This window comes from Jaculus jaculus, chromosome 8 (genome assembly GCF_020740685.1).
Source record: "Jaculus jaculus isolate mJacJac1 chromosome 8, mJacJac1.mat.Y.cur, whole genome shotgun sequence".
NCBI classification, from domain to species: domain Eukaryota; kingdom Metazoa; phylum Chordata; class Mammalia; order Rodentia; family Dipodidae; genus Jaculus; species Jaculus jaculus.
In genome coordinates this window covers 48364182-48386192 of record NC_059109.1, presented here as the reverse complement: position 1 = coordinate 48386192, position 22011 = coordinate 48364182, and the positions used below count along the sequence as shown (strand labels likewise).

The window sequence follows — 22011 nt, the reverse complement described above, 5'->3', positions numbered from 1 at the left end:
CAAATATGGCCACGATAAACCCACTCTACCCTTGTTTGTGTGTCCTTTGCTCTGTGACAATGCTGATCCCACAGTTAAAAGGTATGTTTTCTTTCTCCATATCTCCTCTCTGTGAATATGAGCAAAGCCATATCACTTGCTCTGGATCAATGCAGCACTAGCAAAACAAGATAAGCAGATGTGTGAAAAGAGTTCCCATGTTGGGGCTTGTGCTCCTTTGACTCAAGTTGAGACCCTGAGAGCACCATGTGAACATATAAGCTAGCGTCCTAGAAAGATAAGAGGCTAGAGAACCAATGGCATGTGAGGGAAGCCATCTTTGACCACCACAGGGCCACCGAACTATGAAAGAACCACTAGTGATGATAGACACATTTGTTACCCTTGGCAAAGTGAGCAGAATTGGTTTGATGAACTCAACTAGATTTCTGGCTCACAGAGCCAGATGTTGTTGCTTTAAGCCACTTAAAATGTTGGTGGGTGTGTTATATTGCAATGGACAAGTGAAATGATAAGAAAGAACTAAGTGCTTATGCAACCACCCTTTTCTTACAAATCATGTTTTTGAGAAGTCAGGTATCTACTTAATGAAATAATGTTCTTTTACTCCATTTAAAATTATTTATGGAACCCCTCCTCCCCCATCCTGCCCCAGTTGGATCTTGAACAGATAACTGACTTTAATAATGAAAGACTTCTTTCTATCCAAGTCTTACAAAGAGTCCAGGAACCCATTGTTCCTGCAGTCAAACCTGATTTTCAGACACACCCTGTTTGACCTCATCCTTTTCAGCTTGACGACAGAGTTTGGATTAAGAGACACCATATTTGGACAATGGAAGGGCACCACCAGGTCATCCTAGCCACTCCAACAGCCTTGAAAGTGGAGGTGACAAAATAAAAAAGGATTAGACTTATTTTTTATGAAACAAGGGGGTCTGTGTATGGCTTTAGGTAAAACGTGTTGCTTTTATGTCAATCCATCAGGAATAACCGGAAATACACTATCTTTAGTTAGAGAAAGTCTCAAAGAAAGAGATCTTCAGAAACAAGCCACTAGTAATTGGTTTCAGTCTATGTTTAGTTGGTCTGCATGGCTAACTTCCCTGTCTCTTCTCCTGATACTACTGCTGTTATGCCTATAGGACCCTGCATTATTAATGTTCAAAGTAGATATATAACGAATAAAATAAATTCTGTTAAACTCATGTTATTGTAGACACAATACACCCCCTTAGATGAAAATACCCTAAACACTGTTCCTCACGAGTCAAGGATTGACTTAGTGTCATATCAGGGGGAAATGGAAAACAGAATGTGAAAGGAATGGGATGATCCCTCTGTGCAGAGCAGGTGTTTGCTGTCACCTAAGGAATGGGATGATCCCTCTCTGCGATGTGCCATGACCTTCCTGTATCTCTTTGTTTCTAAATACCTTTGTGATTACATAGCATAGAATGTGTCCTTGCTTCAGTTCCACCCATGTGACCTATGTAACCTTGTGACTTCTTGTAATAGACCCCCACCCCTTGTTTAACAGTATGTAGTTTTGTGGTTTAACTCCCAATCCTGTTTTTACTATAACATCATGTGGTTATTTCCAATAAAAGCTGACTTTCTGAACAGATCAGGGCTGTATCTTGAGATCCCGAACTCTGGGATGCAGACCTGATGTGCCAGCTTTCTTCTTTTTCTTTCTTTTTACCCAATAAAACTTTGCTTGGCAAAAAACAATTAAAAGAATAAATTAAGAAAATTAATTTATTGTGCTTTCCTATGGATTTTTGGCCAGCAACTCTTCTGTTGGGAAGTATGATTTCATTGTTTTTTCACTCTAACTGTTTGTGTGTGCATGTATGTATATATGTGCTTTTGTGTGCATATGCCCATGTGAGCACATGTGTGTTGAGGCTAGTGGTCACTGTCAGGTATCTTCCTTAGTCACTTTCCACCTGATTCTTTGAAACATGGTGTGGTGGTTTGATTCATATGTCCCCATAACTTTATGTGTTCTGAATGCCAGGTCTCCAGCTGGTGACAACATGGGAATTGGAGCCTCCTGGAGGTGGTGTATTGTTGGGGAAGGGCTTATGGGTGTTTTAGCCAGTTTCCCCTTGCCAGTGTTTATATACTTTCCTGCTGCTGCTGTCCACCTGATGTTGGCCAGGAGATGACATCCACCCTCTGCTCATGCCAGCATTTTCCATCATGCAGCCACCCCCCCCTCAAGTCTGTAAGCCAAAACAAAACTTTTTCTTCCACAAGCTGCTCTTGGTTGAGAGTTTTCTACCAGCAATGCGAAGCTGACTGCAGTACATCATCTTTCACTGAATCTAGAACTGATTCGTTGACCAGTGAGCCCTAGAGATACTTCAATCTTTGTCTCCCAAGTGCTGGGATTGTAGCACACATAAAAAGCTTTTACAGGTGTCTGGAATCTGATCTTAGGCTCTCATACTTGCACAGCATACATTTTTCTAACTAATCCATTTCCCAAACCTGATGTTCTTATTCAATATCCAATTAATCAATGTAGAAAAACCAATACAATTAGGCAATACTTTTTAAAAAACATTCTAACATTGGTTGAAAAGAATTTTTAAATATTAGATCAGGAAGAAATCACAAGAATTTAATAATAACTTAGCAACAAAAACAGAAAACCTGGATATTGCCTTCAGAGTAGTAATATGAAATATGCAGGAAAGCCTATGAAGGTTCTTCCAAAAATGTGAAATATAAATTTAATTATACCTCTAGTGCTAAATTCTATCTGAAGAAATAATGGAGGAAGGGATACACTAGAAAGGATGCCACAAATACAAACACAGAGTATTCTGTTCAGCAACAGACCCAGATTATACAATCCCATATACCTGAATCTCCACTCATTCTAAGAAATGAAAGTCAAAGACAACTGTGGCTATTTGGGTAAGAATTGGGTATTATATGGCTAAAAAGCTAATGCTTATTTTGTCATTTGTGGTAATGTCATAATATTTATGTTAGAAAATGTTCATTTTTTATAACCATATGCTTATTTAAGAGGTAAAATGATAACATGCAAATCAGAATCAGTAGCTGTGAGCAAACCTCGATGGTAGCTGAATCTGTATGATGGGAAAATGAAGATTTATTTTGCTAATCTCTGTTTTGAAATTCATATTAAATTTTCCACAATAAAACTTTAAAGTACTTTTATACAGAGCAACTAATATCTTCATGACAGACATGGTGGTCTATGCCTATTGCTTCGGAGGCTGAGGCAGGAAGATCATAACTTATAAAACAACCTGGTTTACAGAGCAAGAACCTTTCTGACACAAATGAATTACTGTTATATTTGTATAAGTGTAAGCTTTCTTGTGGAAATAAAGCATTTTGCTACATTAAATTACTCTGTTTTTCTTTTATCTTTGGCAATAAGGAGTCACTTACAGGTTGATCAATGTTTTCTTTAATGACAGATGATGTACAAATTCCAGCAAAATTTGCTGCAGTGATTTCCTTATCCAAGGCAGTGCTCTGAAAAGCCACAAATGCTTTGATTTCTTCTATGTAATGCCACTTTTGATTGGCAGCCCCATTGCCGTATGGTTTATATTCCTGAAAAAAATAGACAAAATATGGGTTCAAATAGGCAGGTGAGCTTATGAGATGGCATAGGAGTCAGTTTCTATTGTGTAAATTTAGTAAGTATAGATTAGTACTCAAAATTGTACTGTATACTTGTAGCTACTGTGGATTCGGTTGGCAATCATAAACTTAATTTTTATATTTACAAGTATCTTTGATTCACAAAAATAAAATTAAAATACAGTTTTGTAAATGCAATATTTCTTACATTTAATATTTAATAAACATTTTTCTAACATTTTTGAGGAATACATATTATCTTAGAATTATTTTCTTTTACTAATGTCTACTAGTTAAGAATTAAGATTACTTTTTAAAACTTTTCTATAATAAATACAATAGCTTGAGAAAAAATAAGTTTTTTGTCCATTTTTAAAAATTCAGCTAAATGTATGATAGAAACAGTATACTTATTCTAATGTAATGTGAGTCTCAACTAGAGACCAAGAAGTAGTTTCAAGCTATCAGGTCTTAAAACAATAGTTTAGCTCCAACTAAATATGTCATGGTACCTCAGGGGACTTTATAATTTAAACACCTACTTTACCAAGTGAGAGATTAGTAGCAAAGAAGAGAATAAATGAGCCCTAAGCACTGATTTAATGGGTCAGGTGATATAACCTTCATCAGAACTCTAGAAAATCAAAAGCAATATTCTCAAGGAACAAAGAAAGGCTTAGCATCGTTAACCTCATTTTTATTATTTGACATAAACTTCCATATTTTCTTACAAACCTACTGCATCAATAAATAACAACGAGAAATAGGCCAGAAAAAAATTTCTAAATGTAATTTAAATTACCTTGAGATTAAATTTATTTCTTATAAAATAAGAAACTTAGGGAAGACATCATATTTGTAATTTTATGACACCAATTAAGGTACTAAATGTGTATCTGTATAAGGCTGACTCTCACTGTGGGCTGTGCTGAAGAGGCACCTGGCAAAAAGAATTAAATGTTGTGTGTTCTGTGTCTTCCAGAATAAAATTCTAGTCCTTATTTATCATGAGGACAGAAAATTTAATTAAGCCTTGGTATTTGTCCAGATTTCTGTGTCCCAATTTTGGATTCAGGGCCTGCAAAACAAGTTGCTCCACTGCTATAAAAACATGAGATGGAACAAATGTTATTCAGAGATAATTATTCTCTTCGATGAAAAGGTGAAAAATACAGTGCAGGTTTCAGGAAGCAAATGCAGAGCAGAGTGCTCCTGAGCCCTCTCGTGTCCTGACTAGGAAAAGCATATATCCATTATAAGTGTTCTTGGTTATAAGTGAGGGTGACAAACAAATATGGAGAAGGAGATACCTAGGTCTTTGCTCAAAGCCCAAATGAAGCCAGATTTCACTAGAAATTTCACTCCAAAAATTGTCTGTTATAAGCATCTGCAAATATTAAAATATATTGTAAATGGATTGCTCGGTAGAATTAACACTGTGGCTGACTCATGTCTTCCAAAAAGACCTCCATGATCAGGTCTCTTTCTGTAATTTCTGGGGGAAGATGACCTTGTTTATGTGCCCCATGACCAAATGTCAGTGCACCTAACAGCCATTCACTTGACCATACCCCCTCTGAGGTTGGAAACGCCATAGTTTCTGTTGGGACAATTTCTTATGTTTGCCATTGCTTGATTTACTCAGTAACTAGTGCAGTCCCTGACATCAAGAAGCCCATAGTCACCATCTATTAGAATCAACTAAATTGAGAGGTCTCTGGACATGTTCAGTGTGACATCTAAGCAGAATTCTAGAATAAGTATTCTAACAATGGCATTCATGATAGCATTCAATGGCAGCTATTCTTTATTGTTTTGCTCACCACTGAGGCTTAGAGTTTTACTGACGTTTAATGAAATGACCTGGACATTTACCTGGACAATAACTGGATAGCCATGGGCTTCATTGCCAGCTGTGGTCATAGACACTGCCAGCACAAGGTCTGGCTTGTTCACCAGGTGAAAGGTCCTTGAGAAAACAGAATTAGCTACAGTATGAAACAGGCTGTGGTAAATAAAATGGAATTTTCTACAGGTCTCTGCTACAAGTTTCCATAGAACTCACCAACTTGTCAGAACAAACAGGTTCTAATAGGTATGCATGGTTCAATGTCCATTATAATACTGATATAGATGATATGCAGTTCTGAATGTTTTATCACAGCTTGTGTGTTCTAATTACCCTATTTGCATATCTGTATGGTTTTTATCTCCAACCTATATCCAAACTGATGCACTCTTCATGCCTACTTCGCTGATACTAAGCATCAATAAGAATGATTAAGTAAATTCTGCAATTACACTGTCTGGGCTGGAGTCCTGAGCTGGCATATACCTCTTAGTAGTTGTGTGACTTTAACAACTCAGATCCCACATCTCCAAAAAAATGGAATAATTGAGGGTTAGGAAAAGAGTTCAGTTGGTAAAGTGCATGCTGCATAAGCATGGGGACCTGAGTTTAGATTCCCAGAACCCAGGAAAATATAAAGTGATGGATAGGCAGAGATTGGGGATCCCTAGGGCAAGCTGGTTAGCTAGACAAGCTTAATTAATGAGTTCTATGGTCAGTAAGAGACTCTGCCTTAGTAAATAAAGCAAAGTGTGAGGAAAACACTCAGTGTCAACCTCTGACCTCCACATGCACACACACACACACACACACACACACACACTTTCATGTATACTCTTCCACCCCTATATACATGGGTCTCATACAAACAAGCAGGCATACATAGACACATAAACACTATGCACATAACATTTAAATGTTTTCCCTTTAATTCTTGAAGGAGAGAACGTGGGAAGTGATTCAGTGTAAAATGGTACATTTTCCTTTAAGAGTTCAAAATATCCAGTTATCTTATTCAGAATTCTAAATATAAAACAACACATCATCACTGTAAAGAATTACAAAGTACTGAAAAAGAGAACTTCATATGTCATCCATTTATGCACAAGATAACCAGTGTTAATCGTATTTCCTCTTATTTAATGAGGTATCCTTTAGAATTCAAGATGCATAATCAACTTCATGAAATGCATGTATAGCATTTATAAGACTGTACACTGCAAGGTGTCTGGTACTCTGTACTGCTCATCTCTGTGGCTTCATCATACCACGCAGTTTGCACCCGGCATTTGTATTGGCACTCAATATTATCATGCAAGTGAATGAATGATGGGTTATGTTTACTGTAGTGAAGTGTCAAGACTAGTCACCTCACTGTCTCCATGCTTGCTCCACGTAGGATAGATGCAATTGTTTCTCCCATGCTTTGCAGCTATGTTCAGCTGGATATGGCTGGGGCACAGTCTCCACCTTGCTGTTTGGAGCTTTATGCAGAAGCATATGAACTTGGGCTTCCTGCACTATGTAAATACTGCTCTGCTATAGGCCAGAGTCAGTCACCAGGACAGTTCAAAAAGGAAAGGAAAAACCATTATAATAGTCAAGGCTTTCTTCCAAATGCACCATCATCCCATGGCTTGACACAGAACGGCCTTGGGATAACAAAGCTTCAGCTTCTGGACAGGAAAGCGGAAGAAGTCTATGTTCCCATGGTTAGGTTTGCAAAGCAGCGCTGCCCAGCACCTCACCACTGGTTGAAGGCAAACTTTCTTCTGCATCTACCTTTTCCTTCCTTCATTCTTGCCAACACTCAAATGAATGAGAGAAAACCAATGACAACACTGAGCAGGACTCAGAATGAGCTCTCTTGCAGTGATCAAGTAGGGCTTCAGGGACACATGGTCACATGGTCACTTCCCATGCATGTCTAGCAGAATTTGTCAGCCATGCTAAAATGCCACTATAAGCTTACTACAATCCAGAAAGACAAGACAGAGAGATGTATGGCTACGCATCATACAGAATTGAGGTAGCACTGGAATGTCAGCTCCCTAAGGACAAGGATTCGGATCTTTTTGTCCTGTGCTAGGCACCATCACCAAAATGGCGCCCTCAGTAACCCTTGCCAGTTGTATGAATGAATGCTGATCCCACATATTAAGTCTGCTCTCTCAGCTCCCCATTGTAGAGACAGCTTAGCCCCATGGATGGGGCCTAAGGAACACATCCAGAAGCTCTATCTACAGAGCTGGCTCCCGGACCCCCTGACTGAGGAGCAGTGGCTGTTCCTTGCTGTCTGCTGTTCTCATCCCGGAAAGAGCAGAGTGGAGTTGGCTCCCTCTCTGCCCATCCTGGGACTGTTGCCTTTTCATGCTTATGCAATCCCTCTCAAAGCAAGGAGTCATGAGCTATGGACATCAGATCTTTGGAGAACTCAGTGAAAGACAAAGTTCTTTCCCAGAAAAAGAAAAATAATTGCACAAATCCATATGTTGTACAATATTTCAGAGACTGAAAGAATCACTAGGGCCCACCAAACAACATGAGTGGTAGGATTTGAAATAATACAAATAAAAGGAATGGAGATTTTTTTTCTTATTAGATTAAGTCAATGTTCAAATTAACAAGAGCAAACAAATGTGTGATAATTTAGGATGAACTTAACCACTTTTAACACTCTGCTTTCTTTGTTTCATCAGTTTACCTCAATTTTTTGTATTTTTACTTTTACTGAAATATTTAAAGCAAATACGAACTATCTTATCATTTTGTCTGTAAATATAATAGTATGCATTTAAGTGGCCAAAACTTACATTTTTATCTTTCCATTGACTCATTATTATATACAACAAAATTACTTCCTAAATAATACATCTAAGCTCTTTTAGGTTCCTTCTGACTTTCTCAAGAACACTTTGAATCTGGTTCCAAGGCTAGGCTAGACATGGATAAGGTTGGTACATTTGGTAAGCCAAGACTCTATTATAGCTGTGTGATTAGAAGCATATGAGTTGGTGATTTTATAAATGAAAAGATGCTAAGGAAGGCATACATGTGGTGGGAAACTGGGGTCAGGTTAATGAGAAATGCTGAAATATTTTGATTTTATATCACAAACATAAATTACATAAGTGTCTCTTGAGCCAATGGGCAGGTACAACCAGCTACCCAGTCAATCAAGTTGATTATTTCTTATCTGAATCTAAGGCACTTAAGTAATATGTGGCTCACCTTGCATGTTGAAACCACTCTGTCTCTCTTCATCAGCTATGGTAAATATTTTTTTCAGTTAAGTTAAATAGAAAACCCACAGTACTCAAAAATATCCTTGCTTGCTCTTTGGGAACCTTGCCTGACCTCTTAGGACCCGATTCACCTTTTGATATATAAACTCCCAGATGTCAAGTGCCCACCTGCTGTCTTCCTTGTGGGTCCAGCGTTGATGGCTGTCATCAGACTTCTTCTGCACCAACACTACCTCTGTGCCTGGGCGGGGGTGGGGACCTCGTATACCCAAGACCAACCGAGGAGCAGCAAGGCTTATAATTTGCCCATCTCTGTATTCAAACTGTTGGCGGCACATTCTTAGCAATTTTCTAGGCTTTGGAGAATGGCTGAGGTAAAGAAAACTCAGTGAGTGGCAGGAAAACTGCCCATGAACTAGACACTAGAGATAGCTGCTATGGGCTGTTAGCCGTGCCATGGGAACACACCAGCAGTAAAACAGCAAGGCCGTCAGCATCACACCGCGAAACTCTCACACACATTAGAATTATGAGTTTACTTTGTAACAGAAATACATGTTTAACCAAGAGAACATTTGCACAATTCAACAGCAAACAGAGAAGTCCCAATTCAACAGCAATCTATTAAGAAAGAAAATGTGAAATTCAAAAAACAAGTATGAAAAAAGGGGAATTCATAATAAAGTAGTTCTGGGCAAATTATGATACTTTCCATCCTCTATAGGATACCAGGCTCCACATTATTCAGTCTTCCCTCTCAAAAAAAAAATCATAACAACAACTGATGATATAGTAGTAAATAAATTTAAAGGAGTCCCTGGCTTAAGGATCTTGAAGCATTAAGCAGACTTGTAAAGCATGTTAAATATCACAATGCATTGACAATTTAATTAATCTAGTGCTTTGAGCCCTACTGTGTGCTAACGCTAACTGTTACAAGTTCCAAGTCTGTTTACCTCACTTATTCCAGTACCAATTGTAATGTTAAGCAAATATATAAAGATTAGGGACTAATACAATTACAATTTAAAAGTTTAAAAGGGTAAATTCTCGTTTACTACCTTCTTACAAACATCATGGAATCTCACATGTTTAACCACCCACATAGCCATTCAACAAATAGTTCTCAGGAGTCAAACGTGGATGAGTCTATAGAAAAGACACACCAGGGATCAAGAGATAATATTGCACTGCACAACCTGAATCCAGAGAAAAAAACCTTCCTCCAAATATAACTATTTTAACCTGAATTGCAAGACAAACAATTTGCACACAACAGCAGTGAAGAGGATACTCTGCACAGCATGAGGATCTAAAGCCTCTTAGAACCTTCTCCTATTTTTTTTTTGCTTGTTTGTATATGATTTGGTGTGTAAAGCAGCGTGTGTTGTCCTGGGTGTGAGCTGTGGCATACATACATGTGTACATGCCCATGTGGTATCCCATGAGCTTGGTTTAGGCGGGGTGCATTCGCCTGTGTGGCCCCATGTCCAGCTCAATCACTTCTCTGCCCCCAGCTTTTACTGATCCTGGAGCTTACCATTTTTTCATGTTTTTTGCAAGCTCCTGCGATTCTCTGGCCTCTGCTCTCCTGTGGGACAGGGGTTACAGACAGGGAGTGTGGGTGAAACTCAAGTGGTCTTGGAGGCCTTCTCAGACACTCATGGCTGCACAGGAAGTTCTGTTCACCTCTGAGCCATCTTTCCAACCCAAACCCAGCAGAACCTTCTAACAATCACAAACATTACCTGCATTTCTTTTGTGGCTTCACTTTGCTGAAGACCTTGCTTTCGATTTTCTCCTGAAGACTGTCATTATCAGAGTTGCGTGAAGTATGCTGCCAGGCGTACCTGAGCAGAGTGTGACAAGCTTCCACTCGGAGATGGGCTCTTGTGTGTGCATCTCTAACATGATTCACAAGAAAACATAAGCTTTAAGAATTTTGAGATGTGTTCTAGCAGAATTTTCTCTAGCAGGCAGTCTAATTAGAGCCCGCTGGATACTGGTGGATCTATAAATTGTATTTCCATAAGGATGTCCAACATTAGAAATCTACATTTTATTAATACACAGCTTAGATTTTTTTAATACAAGGCTGCAAATAAAATCCCTCAAGGACATAATAAACACCATTCATCTTTATTATGTGCATTATGAAAAATTAGGTAATGCATTACATTTAAAAATTATGAATATTAAAAGATACCTCAGTAGTTGGAAAAATTCATAAGGAATGTGCAAGCTAACTCCTCAGGATACTGCCTAAGTGGGTCAACTGTGGCTGGGAGGATGGCTCCATCAGTGCTCAGGAATCTTAGTCAACTTCACCCTCCCTCTCAGCAGGGAAATCCAGAGAAACTCAAATCACATCTCATGAGCTTTTAATAGAGAACGCCATAGCAAGACATTACAGTACAGCAGTCATAGTTTGGATAATCAAGACACAGAAAGGGGCACTAGCCAGTATACATATGCTTGTATGTTAAGCTCTGTTTAGAAGCAGTATGAGGAAGTTGCTCTGGGAAGGAGGGATAACTGCCCAGACACAGCAGCAAGTGATTTATCAAATTTCTAGATTTATCAAATTTCTAGAGCAGGCTGCGACGGCCAAGGCAGTGGTGATAATTTGATGCAACTACAAGCATTATCAAAGTTCCAAAGTCTTCTGGGGCAGTGCCTGTGCCCATGCCTAAGGTGCAAGAGGAGCACCCCCTGTGGGCATGAAACTGGAGGGTACCAGGGCCTCGCTCACAGCTGCAAGGCAATTCTCCCTAACGTTAGGAAACACAACATTGCCATCTTGTGTTCAAAACAGAAAACACAGCTTTCCTCACTAATTCCGTTTCTCTAAGTACAAGAGAAACCTGTCAGTCTTATTTAATAAAGTCAGCAAGGGCAGACAGGATTCTTCCCAAGTGACCAGCTATATTTCACATATGTATCAGTTCTAGGCCTTCTGGTAAATTAAGTCTTTAAAAAATGTATCATGTTCATCACTGAAGTAGGCTTAAAACACACCCACCAAGGCTCAGGGAATTTTGCAGAAGAGGAGGTAGAAAGATTATAACAGCCACAGGTTGGGATGTCATGCCCAGAGGCACTGTCTCCCCCCAATAACTGACTGCTGCTCCCACAATGCATAAATCACAACCCATGAGGAAGACCAGCAACCCCACTGAGGAGGGCCCCTGTGGAATGGAAGCAAGGAGAAAAGAGTACCAACACATGATGTATCCATACAAAGTATTTATTTAAAAAAAAAAACTTTTAAAAGTTTTATTTATTTGACAGCGACAGACAGAGAGAGAAAGAGGCAGATAGAGAGAGAGAATGGGTGAGCCAGGGCCTCCAGCCACTGCAAATGAACTCCAGATGCATGCACCAACTTGTGCATTTGGCTTACGTGGGTCCTGGGGAATTGAGCCTTGAACCGGGGTTCTTAGGCTTCACATACAAGTGCTTAACCACTAAGCCATCTCTCCAGCCCATATGTTCTTAATAATAAAAAATTATCATGTTTTGTGCTCATCTTTCCAACTTTCCAGATAGTGGCTAAGGCACTTGCCTGCAAAGTCTAAGGAACCAGGTTTGATTTTCTAGGTCCTACATAAGCCAGATGTACAAGGTGGAACATGTGTCTGGAGTTCATTTGCAGTCTCTCTCTCTCCTCCCCTCATTCTGTCTCAAATAAAAATAAATTAAAAATTAAAATTATCATGTTTTATGAATTCATTTGGTCATTTATTTATAGAATTCATCTTTTACTCCTTTAAGCAATATGCATTAAATGTCTCTATACTTCAGGCACAGAGTTCAGAGTGTGTGGCATAGAAATGAACAAACCATCTAAGAGTTCATATTCAAGGGAAAAAGAGATAATATACAAGTGAGTTAACAGATAAACAACACTGGTGCACTCCTGAAATGGAATAGCATGTATTAATAGAACTTCACCATGGTGGCATACAGTATGCTTTACCAGTGGAATCAAAGAAAGCTCCTCCTACAGTGCATGTTTAAATTGAGACCAGAACAATGTGAGGATGTAGAAGGAGAGAATTCTAGTCAGTGAAGAGAAAAGAGAAGAAAAGAAAAACAGAAAATCTTCAAATCAGAAATGCATTTGGTCTGTTTGAGGACCAGAAAGACATTGGGGTGGCAGCTACACGGCTACACGGGGGGCAGGGGGGGATCATCACATGGACAAAGATGGGGAATGACCTATCCCTATAGTTAGGTGAGAAAATAACTGTCCCCCATGACTGTTTTCCCATAAAGCATCCATGTAGAATTTAGTACTCCCATAATTCTTTCCCACTGTGTTTCTTGTCATTTGTACCAGTCATCTTTCCACAGGACCCAGCAATTAAAATGCTCCTTTCAGATTTATGTTGCCAGTGCTTTTTTTTGTAGACGATCTTCTGTGAGTTATCTCCATTCTCATGTACACAAATTTCTCTGAACAGATATAAGGAACTCTGTGGTGAGATCTCATAGTGACTTTCTAAAGTATGATGGTAATATCCTCAAAAATGCATTAGGGATGAGGGAGGAACACAAGAAAGACGGAGGAGAAATGCATGTGATGAAAGCAGAAGGAATAGAGCGACAATTTTGAAGGAGGAATGTGACCAACAAGAAGAGGGACAGGGGAAGGCAGTGAGTGAAGTGCTAAGTCAAAGCAAAATAAAAGACACACATACATGGAAAATGCCATAGTGAAGTCTATTACTTTGCACGCTAATTTTGAATGCATTAAATAAATAAGATGATGATGTTCTAAGGAATGGCTCAAAGAACTAGTGAATATGGGCCTGCAAGATAGATAACCTGGATACTGATAAGTGGGGACTGGAGGACCAGAGCATACCACAGGGAAACAGAATCATGGGGAAGAGTTGCTCTACACAGTAAGTGATTTAAGCAGTGGGGCTCTGGTAAAGTGATGATCCCCTGCTATTAGGAATCTTGAAGAAGAGGCTGAGGCAAGAGCCTCCTGGTACGTGCAAGAGAGATGGACACTGGGCCCAGCATGGACTTGGGCACTATCAGGGACCCCAGACCTTAATCAAGTATGTATTTTGAGCAATGGGCATCTTTGCTGTCAAAGATATTTCCTTTTTTAATTTATTTTTCCAAGGACAGTCAAGTAGTTCAAAGATTAGGTGACACTTCTTTGAGGAGTAGAATGAAAAGGGATATTAAGAATGTTTGTGGCCAGATCTCAGTTACAAATGATGCCATATAGAAAGAACCATTCTCAGGAAAAAAATACCTTCTGGTGCCTTTGGTGTCCAGATATAGACCAAATGAATCATCCATCAACTAGGAAATATGTTTCTTAAAAGTTTATGTCTTTATAACTGAGAAGTTTTTAACAAAGATAAATAAATTTAAACAACTGTTGTGCTGGTAATTGATCAGGCATCTTTGGTTTCATAATTTGAAAATAATCACTCCCTTCTTCATTTAGCAAATTATGATTAAAGCCATTTACTGCATCTTTGCAGAGCATGAGGAACAAGTTCTTTGCCTCAGTGAATTCCCAGCATGGTCCACAGCTTGCTACTACCTAGAAATTGGAGTTCATGCGGCAAGAAGCAAAGTGTGAAGGGGAACTGGATATGGGATGCAAGTGGGGACCAATGTCAGATATGAGTGAGAGTCAAGAGAGATCATTTCTGTGTCTATGTGTGAGTTTTCTGTCTACCTAGGACGTCACTGAAGAGCTGTATGGAAATGATTGTGCGTTAGAAAAATAATCACCCATGAATGAAACCTACAAGTGACATGGAAGGATGACATGGAGCTAGAAACAAATCAGAAAAGTATTTCAATGGGTCAGAATATTAACATGCACCTAATTGAAACCTGCATTAGGGAAGAAGCTTAATTGTTACTGCATCAATGCTTATTGAAATGAAACATAATGCATTCTTCAAATAAATGTACAATGCTAGGATTATTGTCTTTTAAACTAGCACCACTGTGTGTGTACACACACACACACACACACACACACACACACACACACACATATATATTACTGAAAGTGAGTGAATAAGGTGATTGAAGCTCAAGCTCTATTCATTTTCCCGAAAACAATAAATACTATCTGTTCAAGGGACAATTTTCACAAACTCGGCATGAGCTCCCTGCACGTGCTCTGTACTGTTCTCAGGTTAGTGAACTGAATTCAAAAAGCAATCTGGAAGCTTTTCTATCTACCCTGATTACTTACAGAATTTTATTGGAAGTGTTTTCTGTTATTAAAGCAGCATTTTGTACTTGTGTTCCCTCTAGTCCTTTAACATGTTTTTCTTCTTCAAAAGTTGCTATAGGTTTACGCACAGCAAGCTTGGCTCCAGACACAATGTCACTCTGGACTTCTAAAACAAGAGCTGAGAAGAAATTTACAAGTTACAAGAACACATTAGTTATGATTGCAGAGCACTGGGAATTTGAAACATATTAAACACATATGCCAAACTTTTTGGTTATTTTGTTTCTTCATAGGTTGCTTCTTAACCTAAGAGGTTAGATTTCATTTAATCAAGTGCTTACAGATATCAAGACATCCTTTGTCAAAACTACTAAAAAGAAATAGCTATTTCCAGGGTTAGATTGAATATTCTTCATGCTAACTGTTCAAATGAGCTACATTAAATAATGTTATTGATTAAATAATGTAAATACTGATCTGGCTTAAAATAATTCTCTGAGATTCATACTCATTTGTGAAATCCCAATGCTTTCAAAGATAAAAGCAAAACTTACTACTCAATACACATGTTGTGGGCTCAGGAGATGGCTCAGTTAGTAAATTTGTTGCCATGCAAACATGATGTCCTCAGTGCTGATGCCCAAGGCCAAGTGTGGTGACACATGCTTGTAATCCCAGCACCGAGGAGGTGAAAAGAAGGAATCTCTGGGGTTTTCTACATAGCTGGTGTAGCCTAATCAGTGAATGCCAGGTACATGTACACACCAATGCACTCACACAAACGTGTTGGGTAATGTTTTAAATTGTGTTATCCTTTTCTATTTTTCCATATAATAAGGGCAGGAAGAGGAGGTCCAAGAAAGAGGGATTCTACAGGAAGAAAGCAATAGTCCAAAGTTGGCTTTTATGCTCCAACAGCACACTGCTACAGATAACAGCCACCTTGTAAGCCAAGAGACACAGTCCTGGCTTATGGTTCTTTCAAAAGCCTTTCCTTCCTGCTTAGAGTATGAAGGCATTGAGCTCTGTGTTGATCTGCGGGGACAAGGTCCCCTACTCTTCCCCATATGCTTCACATCAAGTATCACAGTGGTCCAGAGAAACTAAGCACTCTGTGACAAAGCCACCTTGGAAACTCTTGCCACTCCATCCACACAGCCGCACCAATCTAGACCTGGCTTCTGGAAGGTGCAGCCATGAGCCAGGGTTGCCAAGAGGCTTTCTGGGGGCCTTCCCAAAAGTGGTTGACAAACAAGGATGAGGTGGGTCTGCACCAAAGACCTAAGAGGTGATCACTGAGTCTCTGCTAAGCTTCAGGGAGCCAGATTGAGGAGGCAGGAAGCACAGTGCACTCAGAGTACTGTTTGAACCAAAAGAACCAACACAAGTCACCCAGTCATAGACTTGAGCCAGCAAGCCCAGGAAGCGTGGGCATCTATATCTCAAGTCCTTTTCTCTAGGCCAGAGACGAAGGAAAGTGAGGCTCTGGAGACCTGGCAATCCCAAACAGCCCTCAAAGGACTAATTACATAAATGGATGGACAAAACTGAAACCTGATTGGACACTTAACCCTTTATCCTTGACAGGAAAGCCTGAAGCTCACTGTTAAAGACAAAATATAATGATTTTGGTGAGATTCATTTTTAAGCACTTCCAAAGTATAATTTGTAATGAAATATGCAACCTTGCTGAGTATATAAATTAAGCTAAAAAGCTAAGTGCTGAGATACCGAGGCAAAACCTGACCTATTTAAGCTAACATGACGTTAGGCCTAGGGAGATGGATGTCAGTAAGGTTCTTACCTTGTACACATGAGGACCTGAGTTTGGATCACTAGCACCCACATTAAAAAAAAACAATCCAGGAATAGCCCAGTATCAACCTCTGGTTTCCACCTGCATACATATACATGCATACACACAACACAGATACACATACAAAAATAATAAAAATAAAGAATCATGACTTTAATATGAGGTGGTAGCATCAAGTGCATTATTGGGGCTGCATACTTTAAGGCAGCATAATTTCAGTGCTTACCTTCTACTTGGCGCATGTTGCAGAAGGTTTGAATTTTGGAAACATCAGATGCCAGGTTTCTGAGGAAGATTTGTTTCCTTTGCTGAACAGAGGAGAGATCAGGATTGATCCAGTGCTCTCCGCATGAAACATAGACCTGCCGAAAACACAAGTCTTCAGCGGCATGTGAGCACTCACAGCAGTATACTAATCATAGGCTCAACTAGAATCTATCACAGCAATCAATGCAGCTTACTACAGATGAGTAGTTAAACTATGGTGCTAGTAAGGAAAAGGAAGAAACTACTTATTAACAAAGGCAACAAGTTTGATGGATTCTGAGGATATTTGTGGAAGGCAAAAAATGCTGCATTCTATCTCTGCAACTCTTTTTTTTTTTAATTAAAGGGGAGTTTTGTCTCTTTTTAATTGTTTTGAATATTTTATTTACTTGAGAGAAAGAGACAGAGAGAAAGAGGTAGAGAGAGAAAGAGAGAAAATGGGAGTGCCAGGGCTTCCAGACACATGTGCCACCTATGTATCTGGTCTACATGGGTCCTGGGGAATCAAAACTAGGTCCTTTAGCTTTGCAGGCAAGTACCTTAACCTCTAAACCATCTCTCCAGCTCTATGTCTACAACTGTTATTGAGGCATACAAGCATGGGGGATAGCTTAGTGACCTGAGACACCTCTTGGCTTGGGCATCAAACATACTCAATACCTAACAATATTCTGAACAACCTGTTTGTAACAGGACTCCCCTGCGCCCCACATTAAGCTACATGTACACCCCACTTCAAACAATGGAAAAATTCCTCCCCTATCAGTCTTTTGTAACTGCCCTTTTTTGGTCAGTTTCTACTCAAACATGTTCCAATAATGTATTTGAGATTGCAGTGCAGGAAAGGTCTCTGGTGTGGAGTGGTTTGAGGTATATGTATGGTAAGGTAAACTGTGTCCTCTGAGTGAAACTTTTGGGAGAATCTATTTATTATCTTATTCCTATGTATAATTGGCTTTGCATATGACTAAAACCAGATGCAACATAGGAAGGGACATGTGCAGTCAAGCTTTTTTAACTCAAGTCTGTCAATCAAAATGGACAACCATCTAAATCGTGCCTCTGAGCAAAGAACTCCTTCTTTTCCTAGATGCACGTGCGCATGCGTGTGCGTGTGTGTGTGTGTGTGTGTGTGTGTGTGTGTGTGTGTGCGCCTCAATGTTTTGAACAAGGCACCAAGAACCTAAAAATATGCAGAGATCACCAGTAACACTGTAGTCTGTTATCATTTAAAAATTAAGCAAAGTTTAATTTTTTTTTTTAACAAAGTGGGGAAAGAAGCCAAAAAAGTGAGGACTGAAATGAAGGTATAATCAGAGGTTGGTAAACTGTGACTGCAGCCCATTTCTGAGCATCTGCTTATTTCTGTAAATAAAGATTTATTGGAACAGGACTATGTGAATTCATTTACATGCAGTTCATGGCTACTTTCATGCTATAGTAGCAAAAATGATGTTTCACTACCGACCACACAGTCCACAAAATCTATGATATCACTATCTTCCCTTTCACAGAAAACAAAGTTAAGACCTCTGTTATAAATGAACTTGTAGTATAATTACCAAAATATTAATGTGGACATTTCTGGATGATGAGATTATGGATGATTTTTTTCCTTTTTTTAAAATTTTTCTTATACACACTTCTTAATTTCCCTTAAACAAAAGCTCTCTATCCCATTCTCTCTCTTTCTTTCTTCCTTTTTCTCCCTCTTTCTTTCCCCCTCCCTCCAACCCAGGCTAGCCCTGAACTTGTGATGCTCTCACTTCAGATTCTTGAGTGCTGGGATTCCAGGCATGTGCTACATCTGTCTCAAGTCCCTTTAAAGATGATAAAAAGAAAAGTAGCATTACATTAACAAAGACTCAGTATGATGAAAGGAGAACCCAACATCTCCTTTCCTGATCATTACATACTCATCATTACAAATATTCTTAACATGAGGATCCAGGGGCATATTTCATTAAAATATATTTCCCCAGAAGTCATCATCCATGAAAACAGTGGACACTGGAAGCCTTAAGTTTGGCCAGACAGGTCAAATGACTGAACAAGTGCAATAGTGGCATGTCTCCTCTGGGGGAAAACAACTGCTCTCTAATTGGACTGGAAGCGTGCTCTATGGGAGGGAATACATGCCTGGTTCTGAAAACCTAATCAAACGCCTATAGCAGAGAAGGTCATGAGCCTTAGTTGTATAAAGCCTGTTCTTGTCTGGATAAATACATATATAACTCTCCCCAAATTGCCCTGAAAGCACTACACTTAATGTTTATATTCACATATTAATGCTAATCTCACTTCTGGTTAGAGAAGCTTCTCTTTTCAGAAGTCAATGACCACTGGGATGACCCAAAAAGCAACATAGTGCTGAGAATAAGGGATGAAGTGTCCAGCCCTGAAACATCTCACACCCTCCAAGGCTCTGCGTCCATTGCAGAATAGGTGGTGGAAAGAATGTAAGAGCCAAAGGAAGGGTACCACTCCTTACATACAACTGTCCAGACAGAAACTGGCCTCGATATCCAAGACCTCACAGTGCCTAGCAATACCCACACAAGACCCTCATAATAAGAGAAAAAGATGATGACATCAAATTAAAATAGATACTAATGGAGGGAGGAAGGGGGTATGATGGAGAGCAGAGTTGTGAAGGAAAAAGTGGGAAGGAAATATCATGGTTTGTTGTCTGTAAATATAGAAGTCGTCAAATATATATATATATATATCCCCTTGAATGTTGTTTCTTGTTCTCATGAACACCTAGCCTCTCACAGCTGTTCCTGTCTCAATGTCCATGCTCAGAGAGAGAGTGGCGGTTTAAGTCTCAGTCAATAAAGAAGCTCTCTGACACCATTTTATCCTTTATCTTCACAGTCCCTTTGCCCTAGTGCCCCCTTATTACTTCACACTAATTTATTCTACTTTAAATAAATATATACATATATTTATATAATAAATAAATATGCTAAATACTGTCTGGGGCATAAAGCCACAGTGAATAATCAGAATAGCACAATAAACAAACAAACAAAAAAACCTTGGAAGTGATATCATTAAGAGGCAAACTAATGTCTACTGGTGTCCAAGAACATGGTCTGTCCATCCGTGCACAGTGTCTACAACTGACTGCCAGCACTTGACTTTAGGAACCTGTCTCAGTGTGTCACTAGAGGGTCTTTGTTGTTGTCGTTTCATTTTTTTAGATAATATCTCACTACATAGCCCAGGATGGTGTCATAGACATCTTTGTAATTTGGAAGTTGGGCCACTGAAGCTTTCTGTAGCCATTAAGTGGTCTATGTAAAAAGATACAATGTTTTTCCTGAAAAGGTAACATTTTTTATTTAGTAGGAAACCACTAAAGAACTATATTGTGTAAGCCTCAAGAAGAGTGGAGAACCTCTTTTAAAGGCAGAGGCAGAAATCACAACAGTGAATAACTGCCTTCTTCAATTTCTTTCTTTCTTTTTTTTTTTTTTTTTTTGGTTGTAGAGTGAGAGGATAAAAGTATCCATCTCAAAGGGTCATGACAAACATTATATACCTCTTGTTCAGCCCTGTAAACCAGGCCTGATTCAAAGGAATATTTCAGTCATGTGAGTTATTAGTATTGCTTTCTGCTGGTTGCTAAGCTAGGATAATAATGACAGAAAAGAAAAATGTCATGAATCTACATTTTTCTACTTAGGGCACTTTTCCTTGGGTTGTATTCAGATATTAATATTTCTAGTTTCAACTCCCTGTGGTTACCAGTTCATCTCTTTGCAGGTCCTTCAGGTCAAAGATTTCCTTCCCTTTTTCATTGAACAATCTCCTAGCTGCACAAGGTAAATTTAAAATTTCAGTGCACCTATAATAAGAGACATAAAAATCAATCTTGCATACAGAAAATTTCCAGCAGTAAGAAAATCAAATAAAAGAAACCAAGGCCTGGGCCATTAATGACAATGTTTTCTGCAGAGCTGGGGAAAGGAATCAAGAACTGGGCCCTAGAGCAACTGGGCTCTTTTACTTCTCACTCCCACCTCTAATTTTTGGCAATTGGAAAGATTAACCTCTCTAAGAATGAATGCCTTCCCCTTTGAGGTGGCTGTGAGGACTGGATACTGAAGAACTGTCCTCAGCTCAGCACCAGGCTTGATCAGCCAGTAGGAGGCAGTGTTACTGACTCATTCCTCTGCATGACCCACATCTTTCTGTGTGCCTTTCATGCATGCTCTTCCTTCTGCCTACAGCACAGCCCTTGGCCTTTTCTGTTAAGTTTAGCACATTCTCCAAAGTCACCAATGCCACATGTCTGCCACTGAGCAGTTCCTCTACCATAAATGATGTCTACATACATTTAATTCCCTTTGAAATAATTTTTTTGGCCTGCTTAGGTACTAAACATTAATATTCCCCCCCTTTTCAAACAATATTTTGTGGGTGTTTAGATAAATGACTGAGTCTGTCTACTCCCCCAGGAGCCACCTATGTCATCAGGGGTAAAGACAGGTGGCCAACTGACTAGTAGAATGATATTACAGGTGATGTTGTAAGCACTGGGCAGCATGCTGGAGCAACAAAAGGAAAACAATGGATTCATCCTCATGAGAGATTTGTCTCAGGAAATGACATTTGAGTCAGGCCCTAAAGGATGGATTGGACATTATCAAGAATGGTTATATAATGGTTTATATTTAATGGTTATATATAATGGTTTGAGTTGAGTGTATGAACAAGAAAAGGATTTTGATTGGTGAAGCCAGAAAAGAGGAGGAGGACCAATTTGAATGCACTCAGGATTCCAGAAGAGCAAACCTGGCTTATGGCTCATGAAGAGCAGGAGGCCGCGGGAGGTATCAGGTCAGATGAATGCTATTATTATTTATGGCTAGAATGTGGGGAAAGACACATGCACATGCTGCTAAAGGGATGGGATAGGAGTGGGAGGGATTGAAAGAGAATCTAGCCCCAGTCTCAAGACCTCCCA

At 39.3% G+C, this 22011-nt stretch overlaps 1 protein-coding gene across 1 annotated transcript in view; it reads right to left on the bottom strand.

The window, feature by feature from the left end:
- Positions 1-22011, bottom strand: part of Dcdc1 (doublecortin domain containing 1) — a 485885-nt gene that overhangs the window by 49637 nt on the left and 414237 nt on the right. The window contains exons 21-27 of the mRNA XM_004660718.2: positions 20790-20889; positions 16996-17131; positions 14972-15131; positions 10479-10634; positions 8899-9099; positions 5512-5605; positions 3439-3606 (exon numbers count right to left, since the gene is read on the bottom strand). Of these exons, the coding sequence (XP_004660775.2) occupies positions 3439-3606; positions 5512-5605; positions 8899-9099; positions 10479-10634; positions 14972-15131; positions 16996-17131; positions 20790-20889 (1015 nt within the window). The remainder of the gene's footprint in view (positions 1-3438; positions 3607-5511; positions 5606-8898; positions 9100-10478; positions 10635-14971; positions 15132-16995; positions 17132-20789; positions 20890-22011) is intronic.